Source organism: Sinocyclocheilus rhinocerous, unplaced genomic scaffold (genome assembly GCF_001515625.1).
Source record: "Sinocyclocheilus rhinocerous isolate Xijiao unplaced genomic scaffold, SAMN03320098_v1.1 scaffold1473, whole genome shotgun sequence".
NCBI classification, from domain to species: Eukaryota; Metazoa; Chordata; class Actinopteri; order Cypriniformes; family Cyprinidae; genus Sinocyclocheilus; species Sinocyclocheilus rhinocerous.
Genome location: NW_015638582.1, coordinates 96,943 through 112,374, shown reverse-complemented (window position 1 = coordinate 112,374; position 15,432 = coordinate 96,943). Strand labels below are relative to the sequence as shown.

At 37.7% G+C, this 15,432-nt stretch overlaps 2 protein-coding genes across 3 annotated transcripts in view; one reads left to right on the top strand and one right to left on the bottom strand.

Moving 5' to 3' along the window:
- Positions 1–7,264, top strand: part of LOC107749868 (rac GTPase-activating protein 1) — an 11,421-nt gene extending 4,157 nt beyond the window's left edge. Inside the window, exons 6-16 of the mRNA XM_016565078.1 lie at positions 673–771; positions 1,458–1,599; positions 1,675–1,820; positions 3,211–3,372; positions 3,461–3,556; positions 3,782–3,980; positions 5,685–5,790; positions 5,879–6,011; positions 6,106–6,232; positions 6,762–6,879; positions 6,959–7,264. Coding sequence (XP_016420564.1) covers positions 673–771; positions 1,458–1,599; positions 1,675–1,820; positions 3,211–3,372; positions 3,461–3,556; positions 3,782–3,980; positions 5,685–5,790; positions 5,879–6,011; positions 6,106–6,232; positions 6,762–6,879; positions 6,959–7,013 — 1,383 coding nt within the window. The 3' untranslated portion in view covers positions 7,014–7,264. The remainder of the gene's footprint in view (positions 1–672; positions 772–1,457; positions 1,600–1,674; positions 1,821–3,210; positions 3,373–3,460; positions 3,557–3,781; positions 3,981–5,684; positions 5,791–5,878; positions 6,012–6,105; positions 6,233–6,761; positions 6,880–6,958) is intronic.
- A 415-nt stretch (positions 7,265–7,679) lies between these two features.
- Positions 7,680–12,956, bottom strand: gmppaa (GDP-mannose pyrophosphorylase Aa). 2 transcript variants are annotated; one of them, XM_016565075.1, is made up of 13 exons: positions 12,640–12,956; positions 12,098–12,195; positions 11,888–11,991; positions 11,588–11,780; positions 11,368–11,427; positions 11,155–11,285; positions 10,997–11,011; positions 10,036–10,170; positions 9,822–9,919; positions 9,689–9,735; positions 8,558–8,650; positions 8,262–8,430; positions 7,680–8,166 (listed from the first exon to the last, which is right to left on the bottom strand). In XM_016565075.1, the coding sequence occupies exons 1-13, from the start codon at positions 12,677–12,679 to the stop codon at positions 8,066–8,068; spliced, it is 1,284 nt and encodes a 427-aa protein (XP_016420561.1). In that variant the 5' UTR covers positions 12,680–12,956; the 3' UTR covers positions 7,680–8,065. The 2 variants fall into 2 exon arrangements, with proteins under 2 accessions (XP_016420561.1, XP_016420562.1); XM_016565076.1 differs by lacking the exon at positions 10,997–11,011.
- Positions 12,957–15,432: the final 2,476 nt, after the last annotated feature.

Sequence of the window (15,432 nt, the reverse complement as noted above, 5' to 3'; positions counted from 1 at the left end):
GCACCGGAAGCCGCGGAAGCCGTGCGCGTGCCCAAAGACAGTTGGACATAATGGTTTATTAGAGGTAAAAAATACTGTTCGGTTACTCTCATAGATTTTGTTACCATTGCCATGCATTATACGACTGATAGACTGCAACGGTTGGAGTTAAAAATCATCATATGTGTTCTACTGAAGAAACAAAGTCACCTACATCTTGGATGCCCTGGGGGTAAGCAGATAAACATCAAATTTTCATTTTTGGGTGAACTATCCCTTTAATGCTTCCTTTCTGAATAAAAGTACACATTTTTTCCTTTAAAAAGTGGAAATGTATGGAATACATGAAAAGGCTAGGATTCCAAATCTAGTCTAAAGTAGCAAAAAGAAAAGTTCTAACATAAAATTAATTAAATATTTAAGGTTCTGCACTAATTCAATAATGTTTTTTTGGCTATTGCTAAAAATATACCCAAGCTACTTAAGATTGGTTTTGTGGTCCAGGGCCACATATTATGAATTATTAGATTATATCATAAAATATTATAATATATTATATTTATAGCGCACTAAATCTTCCCATTCCTTTTTCAGATTTCTCAAGTTATAAAAGACACAACATGATGTTTGATGTTAAGTGCTAGTATATACTGTAGTTTTGTCCTTAATGTGTCACACTGCTTGTTTTTTTAGCGTTCATCAATGGGCCCAAGTGTTGGTCCTCCGATTCAAAAACGAGGAAGAGTAAGCGGGCGTTCAGGAGATCTACTGGGGGCTAGACCTCTGGAGAAGGTTGGTAGAAGTTTATTAAATCTACTCTTTATTTTTCTTATTTCAATTGTTTTAACCGTTTCGGTAAAAACAAATCCACCAAAAGTGAAACATTTTAATCAGAAATTATCTGAATCTTGAATATTTGATTCCACCATGCATCATTTGTAACTTTTAAGTTAAGGCACCATATTAATTTCACAGTCAGTATAGTGTTTAAAATCTTCATTAATCATAAATATCACTTAGCATTTAATGAAACCGCTTTTCCTAGCTAAGATATCAGTGAGCACTGTAACACACAGTTAAAAAGTGTGAGGTATATCTTGTGAAATGTACAGACTCTTCATATTAGTAGTGGGATCATATTCCCTCTTTAGGTTAGTCTGGTGTCGTTTCTCATCAGCTTGTTTGTTCATCAATCCCCCATCCGACATCCACCGCCACACTGCTCGGATGAGAACAGCAGTGGACCATGTCCTGTCTGTCTCCCTCCATGGGACTCCTATCACTCCCACTCAGCTGGCACTGATCACTAAGAGAGAAGCAAAGCAATTTGGCACTTTGAGAAACTACATTTGTCCAGGAACGTGGACACGAGCTAGATAACCAATTGTTATGCTACTCTAAGGGTCTTCCATTTCGGCAGAAAGAATGATTGGCTTCAAATGGATTTTTAGTGCGTGTTTGTCTGTGTATGTGCTTAGGAAATCGAGACGACGGTTGTGAAGGCGTCTGTCACTACCCCAGAGACTAGAGGTCAGATTCACATGGTAATAGACATCACCCAGGAGACTCCAGAATATCAGTCCAGGGCTCTCAGAAATGAACATTTTCCATCTGTTGATGGTAAATAAGATTCAAAGGTGCCACTTTCAATGATGCATTCTAACCTTCTCAAACTAACCAGAGTCCTTCATTCAGAACAAACGTCTGTGTGGGCACACAGTGAAGTCACAGAGGCTGAAACGGTCATTGAAATGGAGGTGAGCGCCCCGGAGCCAGCCGTCCCTCAGGACCTCACGCCCACCGTGGATAAGACTTTGCAGCATGATTTCCAGCAAAAAACAGTAGGAGGCTGTTCAGTAGTACTTCTCAGCATATTATGAGGCTTTCACATCTGGTTTTAACATCAGTTTCATGAGTCATGAAGCAAACATTTACTTCATTTTTTTTATTTTATTTTTTTTAAATAATATGATATAATATTAGAGATATTTTTCACATTCCCAGGGTTCTCAGAAGCTGAAATTATCATAGTTGGGTAAACTTGATAGTGGTGGACGAAAACCACAACAAACATCAATTTTATATAGGCCTACCCATTTTTTCCAAAAGGAAAAGAAAAAATCCATGATAGAATTTCTGTGACTTTAGAAAAGAGCAAAAAAAAAAAAAGAAAGATGTCAAATGTGTGTTAATTCCTTTAGCCATTATTTATTAGAAACACTCATGCGGCAGCCATAACCAGTTTTCTGTAATTTTACATCAAGGTGATATAACACAAAGTATAAAGTTATAAATGTATATAAAATAAAATATGAAAACATCGAAAAATATATGTAGTGTAACTTTCAGTCTGTGAAAAGGATCCATGTAATATAAAGATTCATATATTATATTGTTTAACATGTTATATTATACATTGTTTAACATGACGTTAACATAACATGTAAATGTATAATGCATACGTTTCAGAACCTCCTCAGCCTATTCAGTGTGCACCATGCTGTTATTTCAGTATATAATAAAGTGGAAAAAGGAAGTAATAAAGTGCAATATAAGGAAAGTCTGCCAAATACGCTGTTTCTGGTTTACAATTGTTAATAAGTGGTCAAAGTTTTAATTTCTAACAAGGTGTCTGACCTTAAGGGGATGGTTCACCCAGAAATGAAAATTGTCATTAATTACTCATCCTCATATTGTTCCAAAACCGTAAGACACGTGTCGAGCGCTTGTGTCATGGCAGAAACTGACACGGAAGAGAAGAATTGTGGAATAAAGTCTTATGTTTTTTTTTCTCGTAGCTTCATAAAATTACGGTTGAACCGCTGATGTCACATGGACTATTTTAATAATGTCCTTACTACCTTTCTGGGCCTTGAACATGTTAGTTACATTGCTGTCTATGCAGGGTCAGAAAGCTCTTGGATTTAATCAAAAATATCTTTATTTGTGATCTGAAGATGAACAAAGGTCTTATGGGTTTGAAGCGAAATGAGGGCGAGTAATTAATGACAGAATTTTCATTTTTGGGTGAACTATCCCTTTAACAGTTTGTGCAGCATATTTCATAGTGTAGTACAGACTTTAATTCTACGAATCAGAGGGAAAAAACATGTAAAATAAAAATGTTTATTAAAAATAAAATCTTAACTTTAAAAAATAAATAAATACTAGGTGTAGACTGGTCTGTATGGGGTCTGTATGACTGCTGGGTCAGCGTTTTATGTTTTGTAGGTGATTCGTCCAGAGACATGCGTGCCATGTGGGAAGAGGATTCGCTTTGGGAAGTTGGCCATAAAATGCAGAGACTGTCGAGTGGTGAGCCATCCTGAGTGTAAACAACTATGTGTGGAGAGATGCAGTCCTAATGCTCATGGTTCAGCCCAGCCCAATGAGGTATTCACCCTTCATAGTGCACAGTGCACATACACATCCTTATGTAGAGATGCCATGTTCAAAAGTTCTGTTTGTTTCCCTCTTATAGGAGACTTTAGAGAGCTTTGCCCCCTCCACACGTCCAAGGATTCCCTCTCTGATTGTTCAGTGTGTTCATGAAATTGAGAGAAGAGGACTTGAAGAGGTGTTTTTACTCAATAATACACCAACACAGGGATAGTTTCTCAAGCTGAAAGTATAATTACACTGCTTGAAACGCAGAGCTGTATAATTAAGCTTAATTTGGATTTAAGAACCAAATCTTTTCTATCATATTGCAGTACATTACAACATCTACTTACAGCGTATACAGTTGATATATGAAATTTCTCTGTGTCTCGTTTGTTTTATGGCTGACTGGGGTGTGTAGAAGGGTATTTACAGAGTGCCTGGAGGAGAGCGGCTGGTAAAGGAACTGAGAGAGAAATACGTGTCCGGGAAAGGCCCGCTGATGCTCCACAAAGTAGAAGAGGTTCATGCTGTCTGTGGACTCCTCAAAGACTTCCTGAGGAAGCTCAAGGAGCCTCTCATAACATTTAAGCTTCACAGAACTTTTATGGAAGCTTCTGGTGGGTATTATGGAGAAGGTTTTGGTTTTAATTTTAAATATACACTACTGTTATAATTATTTTTTAAATTTCTTATGCTCAACAAGGCTGCTTTTAGTTGATCAAAAATACAGTAAAAGCAGTAATATTGGTCAATATTATCACAATTTATTATCACAAAAAATAATTGTTTTCTATTTGAATATATTTAAAATGTAATTTATTCCTTTGATGGCAAAGCTGAATTTTCAGCAGTTATTAATCCAGTCTTTAGTGTCACATGATCCTTCAGAAATCATTCTAATATGCTGATTCTCTGCTCAAGAAACATTTCTTATGGTTGAAAACGGTTGCGCTGTTTTACAATTTTGTGAAGTGTAATACGTTTTCAGAAGTCTTTGATAAAGAGAAAGTTCAAAGAATGGCATTTATTTGAAATGGTGATCTTATGTAACATTATAAATGTCTTTACTGTCATGTTTAATCAATTGAATGCATCCTTGTACTAATTCCTTTTAAAACAAATCTTACCCCAAACATTTGAGCTTTTGAGGAAAAATATGTATGGTTAAATATTATAATTTAATATTTACACTGTTTATTTAAAGGGCTTTCTGGTCATTCTAAACCACATGATTTTCTTTCTTCCCTGGAACACAAAGACGTTTAACAGAACATGCTGGATGCTCTTTTCCATTCAACAACCATTCAATTGGTCTGACTAGTTGAGTCATTGGTAGGTGAAACCTAGTATTCTAGTACTGAAGACCACTTAGTCTCAAGTCTGAGTTCAAGATCATATATTAATATGGACCCTGTCCTTATTCAGACTTGATCATCTTCTGTTTTCAGTCTTGACTGACTCCACCTACTCATCCTGGACTGGTTTCAGAAAAAAACCTGGCATTTATTAGAAAGTCAATGAGTTGATTTTTGTCAATGAAAAGCTGTCTGTCATGAACACCTTGTTCTTACTTCTTAAAACTTTTTTTCCCCCATCATCATCAAGTCTATCAAGAGACCCATCTTCTCCTGACATTAATTGTCCCAATTTGACTTTCAAAATTTGATATTCTTTGAGGAGTCTGACTAGATTATCCAAAATGGTGGCTATTTTGCAGAGGGTGGATTCTATAACAAGCGTCTGGTGCTTGTGTATGCCGGAGGCATGAGGACGTATGCTACCCTCATTCATTTAGGGCGGATGGTTATTTCCCATTACTTGTGATATAGTTGACAAGTCCCTGATGACTCGGAAACAATCAATGTCGAACGTTATCTCCCAAACCAGCACTTGTCTTTTTCAGCATTTTAATTTCATTCACCGCTGCTGAATGAAGGGTAAGTGGCAGATTTAGGAGCAGTCAGGGTGCTTCTGCTATTACTATGGAGTTTTTTTTTTCTCTAGCCCTCATAGATTCAGGATGACTCCAGGGTAAAGTACCTCCCTTTTAAATTATAAATTGGATTGGATGTCATGGGGAGAGCCATATTGTCTAATTTCCTTGGCCAAGAATGGCTGTAGCATGTAAATGAGAGAAAGTCCTTCATAATGCAAACGCTGCTACAGGTGTTTATGTACCTGCTCCGTGAAACCTGATATCCTTAAAGTTAGAAAAGTTGATAAAGGTATTCATTCACCTGATATATTGCTCTGGCAATGGAGCGTAATTGAATCCGATACTGTGGCTGGCTCTGACAAAATAGTCATTTTTTCACTCGCAGAGATGGCTGATGAATACAAGAGCGTAGAAACATTAATAAAGACTATCAAAGAGTTGCCGCAGCCGAACAAAGACACCCTGGCCTTCCTGATGCTGCATTTGCAGAGGTAAATTGCTCTGATTTAGACATTTCTGCAACTCTGACTTTGTATACTTGTTTAAGCATTTTGCAACCACATTTATGTTCTTTCTCAGAGTAATGCAGAGTCCAACATGTCAGATGGATCAGAATAACTTATCCAGAGTGTTTGGGCCCACTGTCATTGGTCACGGGTTGCTAGAACCTTCTCCCATGACCATTATGAGAGACACAAACACCCAACCCAAAGTAAGTTGCAAGAAAATCTCAATGTGATGATGCATTTCTTGTGTATTTATGCTTTGTTTCAAGAAATAAACCTCTTCTAATTTCTTTGCAACAGGTAGTTGCTCGGTTTTTGTCCTTCCCCTCAGATTTCTGGGAAGGCCTTCTAGGTGAGAAGGAGGATCCGCTCGTACCTCTTGTGGTGGATTCCAATGTCAGCAGTGTCTGTCCAAGCACTAGCAGAGGTACAGGGTATCCACCATGTGTTAAGGCCCGTTCACACCAAGAATGATAATTATAACAATAACTAAATAATAATCCACACCAGCACAAAATAACGTTCAGTTTATTATAAGCATGAACTGCAGTTCTGTCGTCTGCCACTTTAAATGCTCAAGCTCTTTAAAGCAGGATGGATTTTGAGTGACATTTTGATTGTCAATTGTTCAACGGTTGTGAAAGTGATTCCAACAATATCGTTATTTTGTCCCGTTATCGTTTTAGTCATGGTGTGAACTCTGCTATTCTTTAACATTTACAGCATTTTTTAACTAAATCATGATTGTTATAGTTGTCGTCCTTGATGGCGTGAACGGGCCTTTAAAGTTAACACATATACTGGCTGGTTAAAGTTCCACTGCCCACTTATTGTCTATTTTAATGCCGTTTTTATGGTCTAAAATAACTTTTAAAATCTTAAATGTAGTTGTATTTTTTTCAGTTTGTAGACTATATTTTGCCAGAATTCTTTAACTTTTGTTTCTTAATTTGTAGGAACTGATAAGATATTCAAACCTCTGACCTCTCCTGAGTTGAGTAAATACTCTAAAACTACATCCGGTGGCTCAATAAAGGGTCGGATCAAGCACTTTGGTGGCACTTTCAATAACCCGTAAGCTACTATCCCGCATTGTATTGGTCTTGAGCGTGTTCGTATCGCGTGTTTTCATAACCATTGTTTTTCTTTCTAGAAGCAAACCAAAAAATGAACCAGGGAAAAAGAAATTCTTCACATCCCCCAAATGATTTATGTGTGTGTATATAAGTGTATATTTTGTGTTGCACAGGGACACTTTGAGCTGTTTTTTTTTCCACCACACAAAATGAAACATTTTAGCACTTCATATTCTACCTTGGAAAAAACTAAACTATGAAATATGAGACTACACTCTTTGTATTTTCTGCAGAATGTTTAGGTCTATTATGTATGTAGGAAATGTCCTGGAAAATATCTAAAGGTGGTATAAACACGGTGAAATGGCAAAATGATTTGAAATAAACTAAATGAATTCATGTCCTGTCTTTGTGGATTGTTTTTAATAAGGGCAGTATCTGCACTAGTGCCTTCAGAAGTTAGGCAGTATCATAAATTTATATAGAAGCATTTTGTTGCCAAACCGTGAAGTCTGTAATTGAATAATTTGTCTTGGTCTTAAAGGTTAAGAAAAATAATTGATGGTCTTGTAGCCGTTTAACCATAAATACAGACACTATGATTTTCTACAAGGGCAGCAGTAAATTACTTTATTACCTTTTGTGACTTAATCAAAATATAATTTATTGCAGACGTCTGACTCTTGCACTGCGCTCTGCTTTCATACAGGGAGCAGTCACAGAAACATCAATTATTCAAAACAATTACCAACACGACTGGTATCCAATTACAAGATTTTACCATTTGTCTTACCATTTTTTGTTTTACATGGCATGTTAAATGCTGGAACGAATGGTAACAGACTGCACAAATAAACAGTATTTATTTTTTGCACCTTTCTTTGAATATCTTTGACATTTCACTGACAAGAGGGAGCCAACAAGCTGTAAATAAAATGAATTTCAAGTCATTTCAGAAACCGTTTGACAAAAAGAAGATATTCTACAGCAGAACTATTTTTGCATTTGTTTTATCCAGCTTTGACGTGATAACACTGTACAATGGTAAATCCATATGCACACTACAATAGCAGACATTTTAAGACAAATGCCACTGAATCTTCAGATTATTCATCCATCATTTTCATTTCAAATACCTGTTTTATTTGTATGAAAATGTCAAGTACAAATGACTGAAACTGAAACTACAGTATGATCTGGTTTTTGAAGCTTCTGTTGAGGTCTTTATGTGGCAGGACGATGGAGTTGAGTATGATGACCTCAGATGGGATATTTACATTACAGCCTGATGAGATAGAGAGAGAGAAGCAGTGAGAAGTCACATTAGATGAATCACTTTCAAATACATAATATATTCATGATGATGTTCTATAAAATTACCTAGAATTGTAATGGACGGTGTTAGTTTTCCATCTCTGAACAGTGTCTCACTGTCAATTTTGGCATATGGGTCATTAGGATTCGGGTCACTAGGGGTCCCTTCCACTCTGGCCCATTTGCCAATGGTGCTGCCCCAGCCCACAATACTGTTCAACACGCAGCTGTGATCCTACAGAACACACAATTAGTATATATACTGTATTATATTGTGTTGAGTCATTGGTTTTAAATGCAAGAAAAAGCAATAGGGAGAGAAAGTGAGTGTTCTGTGCCACTGGTTAGGAGCATGAACTCACCTGTAAAGTAGCACCATGGAGGATGATGGACTCCCTCACGCGAACTCCTGCACCGATCGTTACACCTGTTCCTATGGACACATTTGGACCTAACTAAAAAAGAAAAGAAACAACATAGGTCCTTTAAGGTATCTTGGAGGGGTTAGGTGTCCAAGTCACAACATCTACTGTACCTACTGGGGTGCCTCAGGGCTCAGTTCTTGGACCACTTCTCTTGTCTACCTATATGGCGTCACTAGGCTGTCATTCAAAAACATGGCTTTTCATATCACTGCTATGCTGATGACACTCAGCTCTACCTCTCATTCCATCCTGATGATCCAACAATAGCTGCTTGCATCTCAGCATGTCTAACAGACATTTCCTGCTGGATGAAGAACCATCACCTTCAACTTAACCTTGCCAAGACAGAACTGCTTGTGGTGTCAGCCATCCCAACACTTCATCACAATTTCTCCATCCAGCTAGGCACATCAACCATAACACCTTCCAGGATAGCCATCATATTGGTGATCAACTGAATTTCACAGACAACATTACTAAAACTGCCTGGTCCTGCAGATTTGCCTTATAAAACCTAAGGAAGATCAGGCCCTTTCTATCGGAACATGCTACACAACTAGTTGTTCAAGCACTGGTTCTGTCCATGCTGGACTATTGCAGCACTCTCTTGGCAGGTCTTCCAGCCAGTTCTATCAGACCTCTGCAGCTAATCCAGAATATGGCAGCAAGAGTCTCTCAGAGTCACACCTCTGTTCATCAATTTCCACTGGCTACCAATAGCTGCTTGTGTCAAATTCAAGGCACTGATGTTTGCCTACAAAACAACCACTGGCTCTGCACCCCTTTACCTAAATTCACTTCACCTAAATTCAGACTTATGTGCCCTCCAGAAGCTTGCATGCACTTTATAGTGCCATCCCAAATAGGCACAAAATCACTTTCACAGACTTTTACCTTAACTGTTCCCGGCTGGTGGAATGACCTACCCAACTCAAATCCTGATGGCTAGCATTCTGCAAATTTTCTGCTAAACATAATTTTTCATGCCGAAGTGTCACATTGCAGACGTTTAATACGTTGCAAATGATTGTTGAGGAACTCTAAATATCAATATCAAGAAACACTTACCACAGCAGTTGGATCAATGTTGGCAGTTGGATGTATATAAACATTTCCTAAATAAAATAAAAAAATGCATTAGAAGGCCTGCATAAAGAGCTCTCTCAGACAAACAAAATGTATACTTCCACTAAGCATTTACCTCTGGTCTTTGGCCCTCCTTCTCTATTAGTAGCCAACCTCTCTGGATGTGTTGTGTGATACTGGTTAAGATACAACCGGCTTGCATAGATCGCAGATCTGAAAAAAGAGGGGAGCATAACATTAACTACACTCATACACACACACACAATCAAATGTAGTTGCAACATTATCAGTGCATAAATGTGATTAAACAGCATATGTCAACAACTAACCCTGCAGATTTGATTTGGCTCCAAAAGCGGTCTGTTTTGTACACATATAATTTGCCTTGGCCTGCCAGCGCCGTAAAGATGTCCTGTTCCAGGCGGATCACCTCTGCCCGATGCCAGCCGTTGGACTGCTCCTCTCTACAGTACACAACCACATAATACCAAATAAAGTCTTAATTGCACCCTCTGGTGATATCAGGAGATGTTTTACAACCCAGGACAGAGGATGATATAAAATGACACTATGATGGACAAACACATAATTAGGAAAGATAACTTGAACAAAAACAAATTAATGAAAATAAAATGTAAATGCTAAAGATCCAGAGGGTTAAAAACAAAATGAAATGGCATTTGCACAGACACTCTTTAAACTGAACTGAGCTGGATGATGACATCACTGAATTCAATGATGAACTGCCTTTAACTGAAAATTGAGTGTTTACTATTGTCCTTTTGCATTATTGACACAATATTTTCCTAATTAATGCTGTACAGTTGCTTTGACACAATCTGTATTGTTAAAAGCACTATATAAATAAAGGAGACTTGACTTGACTTGACTTGATTTGCAATGTATTTAACTTTCAAAACGTATTGTATTTATTAGTAAATCTCAATATTCAGTAAAATGTAACAGTCTGGTTCTGTAACTAAAAATGCCATTCATTTTCCCCATTGGGGAATTTTAGTTTTTGTTCAAGCCATCAATGCACATTATTTTCAAATATGTTTTAGATAATCATGTTTAATGGCAATTTTCATATACTTTTTTTGCTTCAAATCAAAGTTTGTGATGTTATCACAACATGTGTGACGTGTTTTTATCATCACACCACAACATGCTAACATGATTCTAGTTGACAGATCACACAAGCAGGTGAGCTCACTACAAAATCTACATCACACTTGCTCTTTCTCGTTCTAAATTCAAACCAGACCTTCAGTCCACGTGCAAACTTACCCCTCATCGTAATATCTGATGATGGAACAGGAAACAGAATGATGGCAGACAGGAAGGAGTTAGAGGGGAAAAGATAAATGAAGAGAACCAAGGGAAAGAAATGGATTAAGTATGCATGCACTTCCACTCAAGAACCCTACAGGATTTGTCCCACTCACAACAGCATGTCCTGTTGGTTCTTCTGGAAAACTGTTCCGATGTGCTGGAATATCTCTGGAGTGAACAGGTATATTCCACAGTTGATTATGTCACTCACAAATGTGCTGGGCTTCTCGACATAATGCAAGACCTGGAGGATATGATAAGACACTTATGATCTTATTTGTTATTGCTTCAAGTTTTTAAAATAAAAAATAAATAATCTTGATTACCTCATCAGTTTGTTCATTCTCAACAATGCAGCCGTAGTTCAGGGACTGTTTTCTGTTGGCCTGAAACAATCATATTTGATTTTCAAGCACAACATCGTAACAAAACTCAAATAAAAACAGGCTAATAATAAATTGAGAATCTCGTTTTACAAGTAGCCTGGCTTGTGTCTTTCATTATAATCCATCTATGGCTTAATACATAAACACAAGAACTCCTAACCGTGGTGCCGAGGATGACAAAACTGTAAGCGTCTCCGTGCTCCTTCTGGAAGTCCAGCATCTCTGGCAGAGGAAACTCTGAGCACACGTCAGCATTCATGACAAAAAATGCTTCTGGACTGCCAGACAGAATCTGATCTCTGAAATGGTAGATTCCTCCTCCGGTGCCCAGAGCAGCGTACTCCTGAAGGTATCTTAGGGGGATTTCAGACAATCCATGTAAACAAAAGCCTTTTCCGACTTTAAAAACAATAAATACAAATGTTAGCCTACATAATAAAGATATTATAAAGTAACTTACCTTATTGAGATTTTGAAATCTTGTTGGGCGCATGACAAAAATCTGTTTATTTCTTCATTGGGCTGATAAAAGCCAATAAGTAAGATCTCCTTCATATTCGGAAGCTCAAAAAAAAATAAGTCGTAAAAATTGTTAAACAAGTGCACAAATTTCCCTATAGGGAAATTAATAAAATATCTATTTATCTCTATATGAACTGAAAATATGCACCTTAGAGCAGGCCTCAATGTGATGCTGTAGCATTGGCACTCCAGCCACTGGAAACAGAGGTTTAGGCACCTCAAAAGACAGCGGGCGAAACCGGGTGCCTTTATAAACAGCAGGAACACAAAATCAGACTTTCCATAATTTAGGGTACATTTCATGTCCACTGATGCTGATTTTATTTTTCTAACAATTTTCTTCACAAAAACAAAAAAAACAAAAAAAACATTTTATCAATTAAAGGAACGCTTATAATCTCACACAATTTCTTATTTTATTTTATTTGCTGCTTCTCATGTCCTTTCAGGGTATTTATATCAACACGGGTTGGAGTTTTGCATAACATTATCAATGATACGCAAAATATTACCAGAATAATGACATTTACGACATATTTAGGATAAAAAAAAGGCCCTGTCCTTAGTGACAATGCTGAGAATATCACAACATTTTTTTAAACAATAAGTCATGTACATATGGCAGAACGTACAAAATGTTGATGTTGTCAATCTGCACCACTGATACGAGTCTGAGGGATATTTACTCACCTTTTTGAGGACCTCCGATAAGAATAACAGCCTTCAGCATGATTACTTCTTCTTATTATATATATACATATATGTGCAAAAATCAAAAAACGAAAAAAAATACTGCTGAGGTTGATGTAAACAGATGGTCGAGCAGGAAGTACTTAAACTCCTTCAGTGAATCGATTTGGTGCATAAATGTCATTCCATGTTTGGCTTCAACGTTCAAAAATTACAAAAAAAGTATTTGTTTATGTATCTAATTCCAAATTAAACAACATGACAGCATCGTATAATCTAATGAGCTCACATTGACAGTTCCGGAAGTACGGAGTTTTTTTTTTTTTTTTCAAAATAAAAGTCATACTAATCCTCACTATCCTGTTTACTCAGGGGCAAATAAACTGGATAAACAAGATAAACAAGACATCTGAATTATATAGCTAGATTTTTGCTATTGTTATTATTATTATTATTTAATTAATAATTTAATAAAGGTTTATTGTTTGTGATCGTTATACTTTTGTGATTGTTGTTGTTTTTTCATAATATGCAATTAAACGGAAAATTTTTCTGCTCTTTGTTAATGGTTGTGTTCTGTGTATTTTCTCACCTTTCTGAGTTCCTGTTCCTTATTATTTCATAGCGAAAATATACAGTGGGAGAATATTATATTTCTTAGCACTTCAATATTTTTTTTCTGAGCTGTAGGCCTATACCATACAATGTCATACAAGATACAATCAGTTATATTTCTGCAAGTGTAATGCAAAAGCTGAATAATTCATGGTGTAGTGGTGTGTGTTAAAGTGTGTCTAGACTGAAGGAGGGAAGGCCTGGACATGTTTTGCAGCCTGCTGCATGAACAGACAACCAAGGTCTTATCTGCCAGCCAAAACATGCAGGCAGTTCTTTTTCATTCAGATCTCTACATTGCAATGTGCAGATTCTGTAGCTTAATTTCAAAAACACATGGGAAAAATAACTTCTGTCACACTGTTACCAGGTATCAGAAACATGGTATCAAAAGCATTATGGTGAATAATGTGTAAATAAATATCCTATATTGATCTGAGAAAAGAGGGCTTCACTTGTACATCATAAGAGCATTCAGAGGTGTGAATAGAGGCCGTTTCTGACTCTGCAGGACTGCAGGACTCTGATAAGCAGGTCCTCTGTGGGGCATTGCAGACTCTTTGCCTTCATGCCAATGCAGAATTACAAGAAGGTTAAAATCATACTTTTCATTCATATTTTCATAATCTCTGCAACACACAGTAAGATGAACATGTTTCTTTGCCTTTTTTTCTTCTTCTTCCCTCCATTAAGACAACAGTATTTTTTTATCTAATATTTATCCCAGCCTGATCTGTTAAATTTTGTATTAGCATGCATACATTTATTTAGTTAAAAAAAAAAGTGAAATAGCATTTACTAAAGAAGATATAAGTGCACTAAATAATACATATTTAAAATAAAAATTTAAGACATAAATGACCAATCACAAGTCAGTTAAAATAAACCTAAGAAAAATGACCAGTTGCAGTACAGTATGCAAATATTACAATGATGTCATTGCTGTCTGCAACGTTTGAATGGAGAAAAATCTGATAATGTAAGTTAATGTAAGATTTGCAAATTGGAATTGTAATTTTCTTAAAAAGAATGATTTAATGTGTATAAAAACCAAAGATAAAGAGCACACCGATCAAACTTTATCTACACAACAAACTGTGTATCAACAATGCACGAGCGTGAGTGTCGATATAATTATGTTTTAGCGCCGTCTGTTGGTAGACAGGTTTTACTACAAGATCATTAACTAATAATGACCAACTAACATTCAACAAATCCCTCTGTACTTGTTGAATACGAAATGTTGTGAATAAGACAACATGTTCATGTGAATATATATAATAACACATATCTATTTGTTCAGATCACCAAAAAATAAATAGTTCCCTTTCGATACTTCGTACTGCGTCGCTAGACGCTACGGGAAATTCCTTTTCTCCGATTTACTGAAGCCTTTTTTCAACCACAGCAGTGCATCTGCACTGCCATTGTTTCAGAAATGAACCAATGACGGCGCAGCGGAGCTGTGCGAACCCATGGCGAAGCAGCGCGCCTGAGCCCGCCAAAATGGGTGGGGCATCTGGCTATATAAGCAGGTGCTCGGCATTGGATCACTGATTCTTTCTCCTTCAGGGACGACATCTACTGCTCTTCGCTGATTCTACGAGATTTGAAGCCTTCGCCTGCAAGCTGATCCAGCCGCCATTCTGCAGCAGCAAGATCAGCTCACCGCCTCTGCTCTCTGCTCACCGCTTGCAGCTCGCCGCTCTCAAGCAGCACTGATCAGCGCGCTGCTTTGCAGCACCGGATCAGATCGCCGCTTCAAGCAGCTCTGTTCACGCGTCGCTCTCAAGGCAGCCCCGGTCAGCGCTTCGCTCACGAGCTGTCTGCAGAGCGCCTGTGTTGACGCTTTCCTGCTTGTGGTAACAAAAAAGAGCAAATTTCTGAGCAAATTTTGTGCGACGTTGTTGCAAATGTCGCGCCACGGCTGTGGCTCGTGCAGGACACCACTGCATGCTGATGACGAGCGTGCGATGTCTGGGGAAATCCCACGCAGAAGCCGTGCTCACTGAGACGTCATGCTCCCACTGCGAGAGCATGAGTCTCGCCTCTTTGCGCTCGCGGATAGCTTTCTTTTCAGAAAGCGCCCACGCCCCTCGCGCACCCACGTTTCCTTCCTCCCAGGAACCTGTGAGGAAAAAACAGCGGGGTAGAGGATCACAGCGCTCGGATATGAGT

Excerpts from the sequence above, each read along its gene's own strand:
- gmppaa (XM_016565075.1), bottom strand. The coding sequence starts at position 12,679 with ATGCTGAAGGCTGTTATTCTTATCGGAGGTCCTCAAAAAG. Across the intron at positions 9,920-10,035 it reads AGCCAAATCAAATCTGCAGG|ATCTGCGATCTATGCAAGCC; the intron begins GTTAGTTGTTGA and ends CTCTTTTTTCAG. Across the intron at positions 9,736-9,821 it reads AGGAGGGCCAAAGACCAGAG|GAAATGTTTATATACATCCA; the intron begins GTAAATGCTTAG and ends TATTTTATTTAG.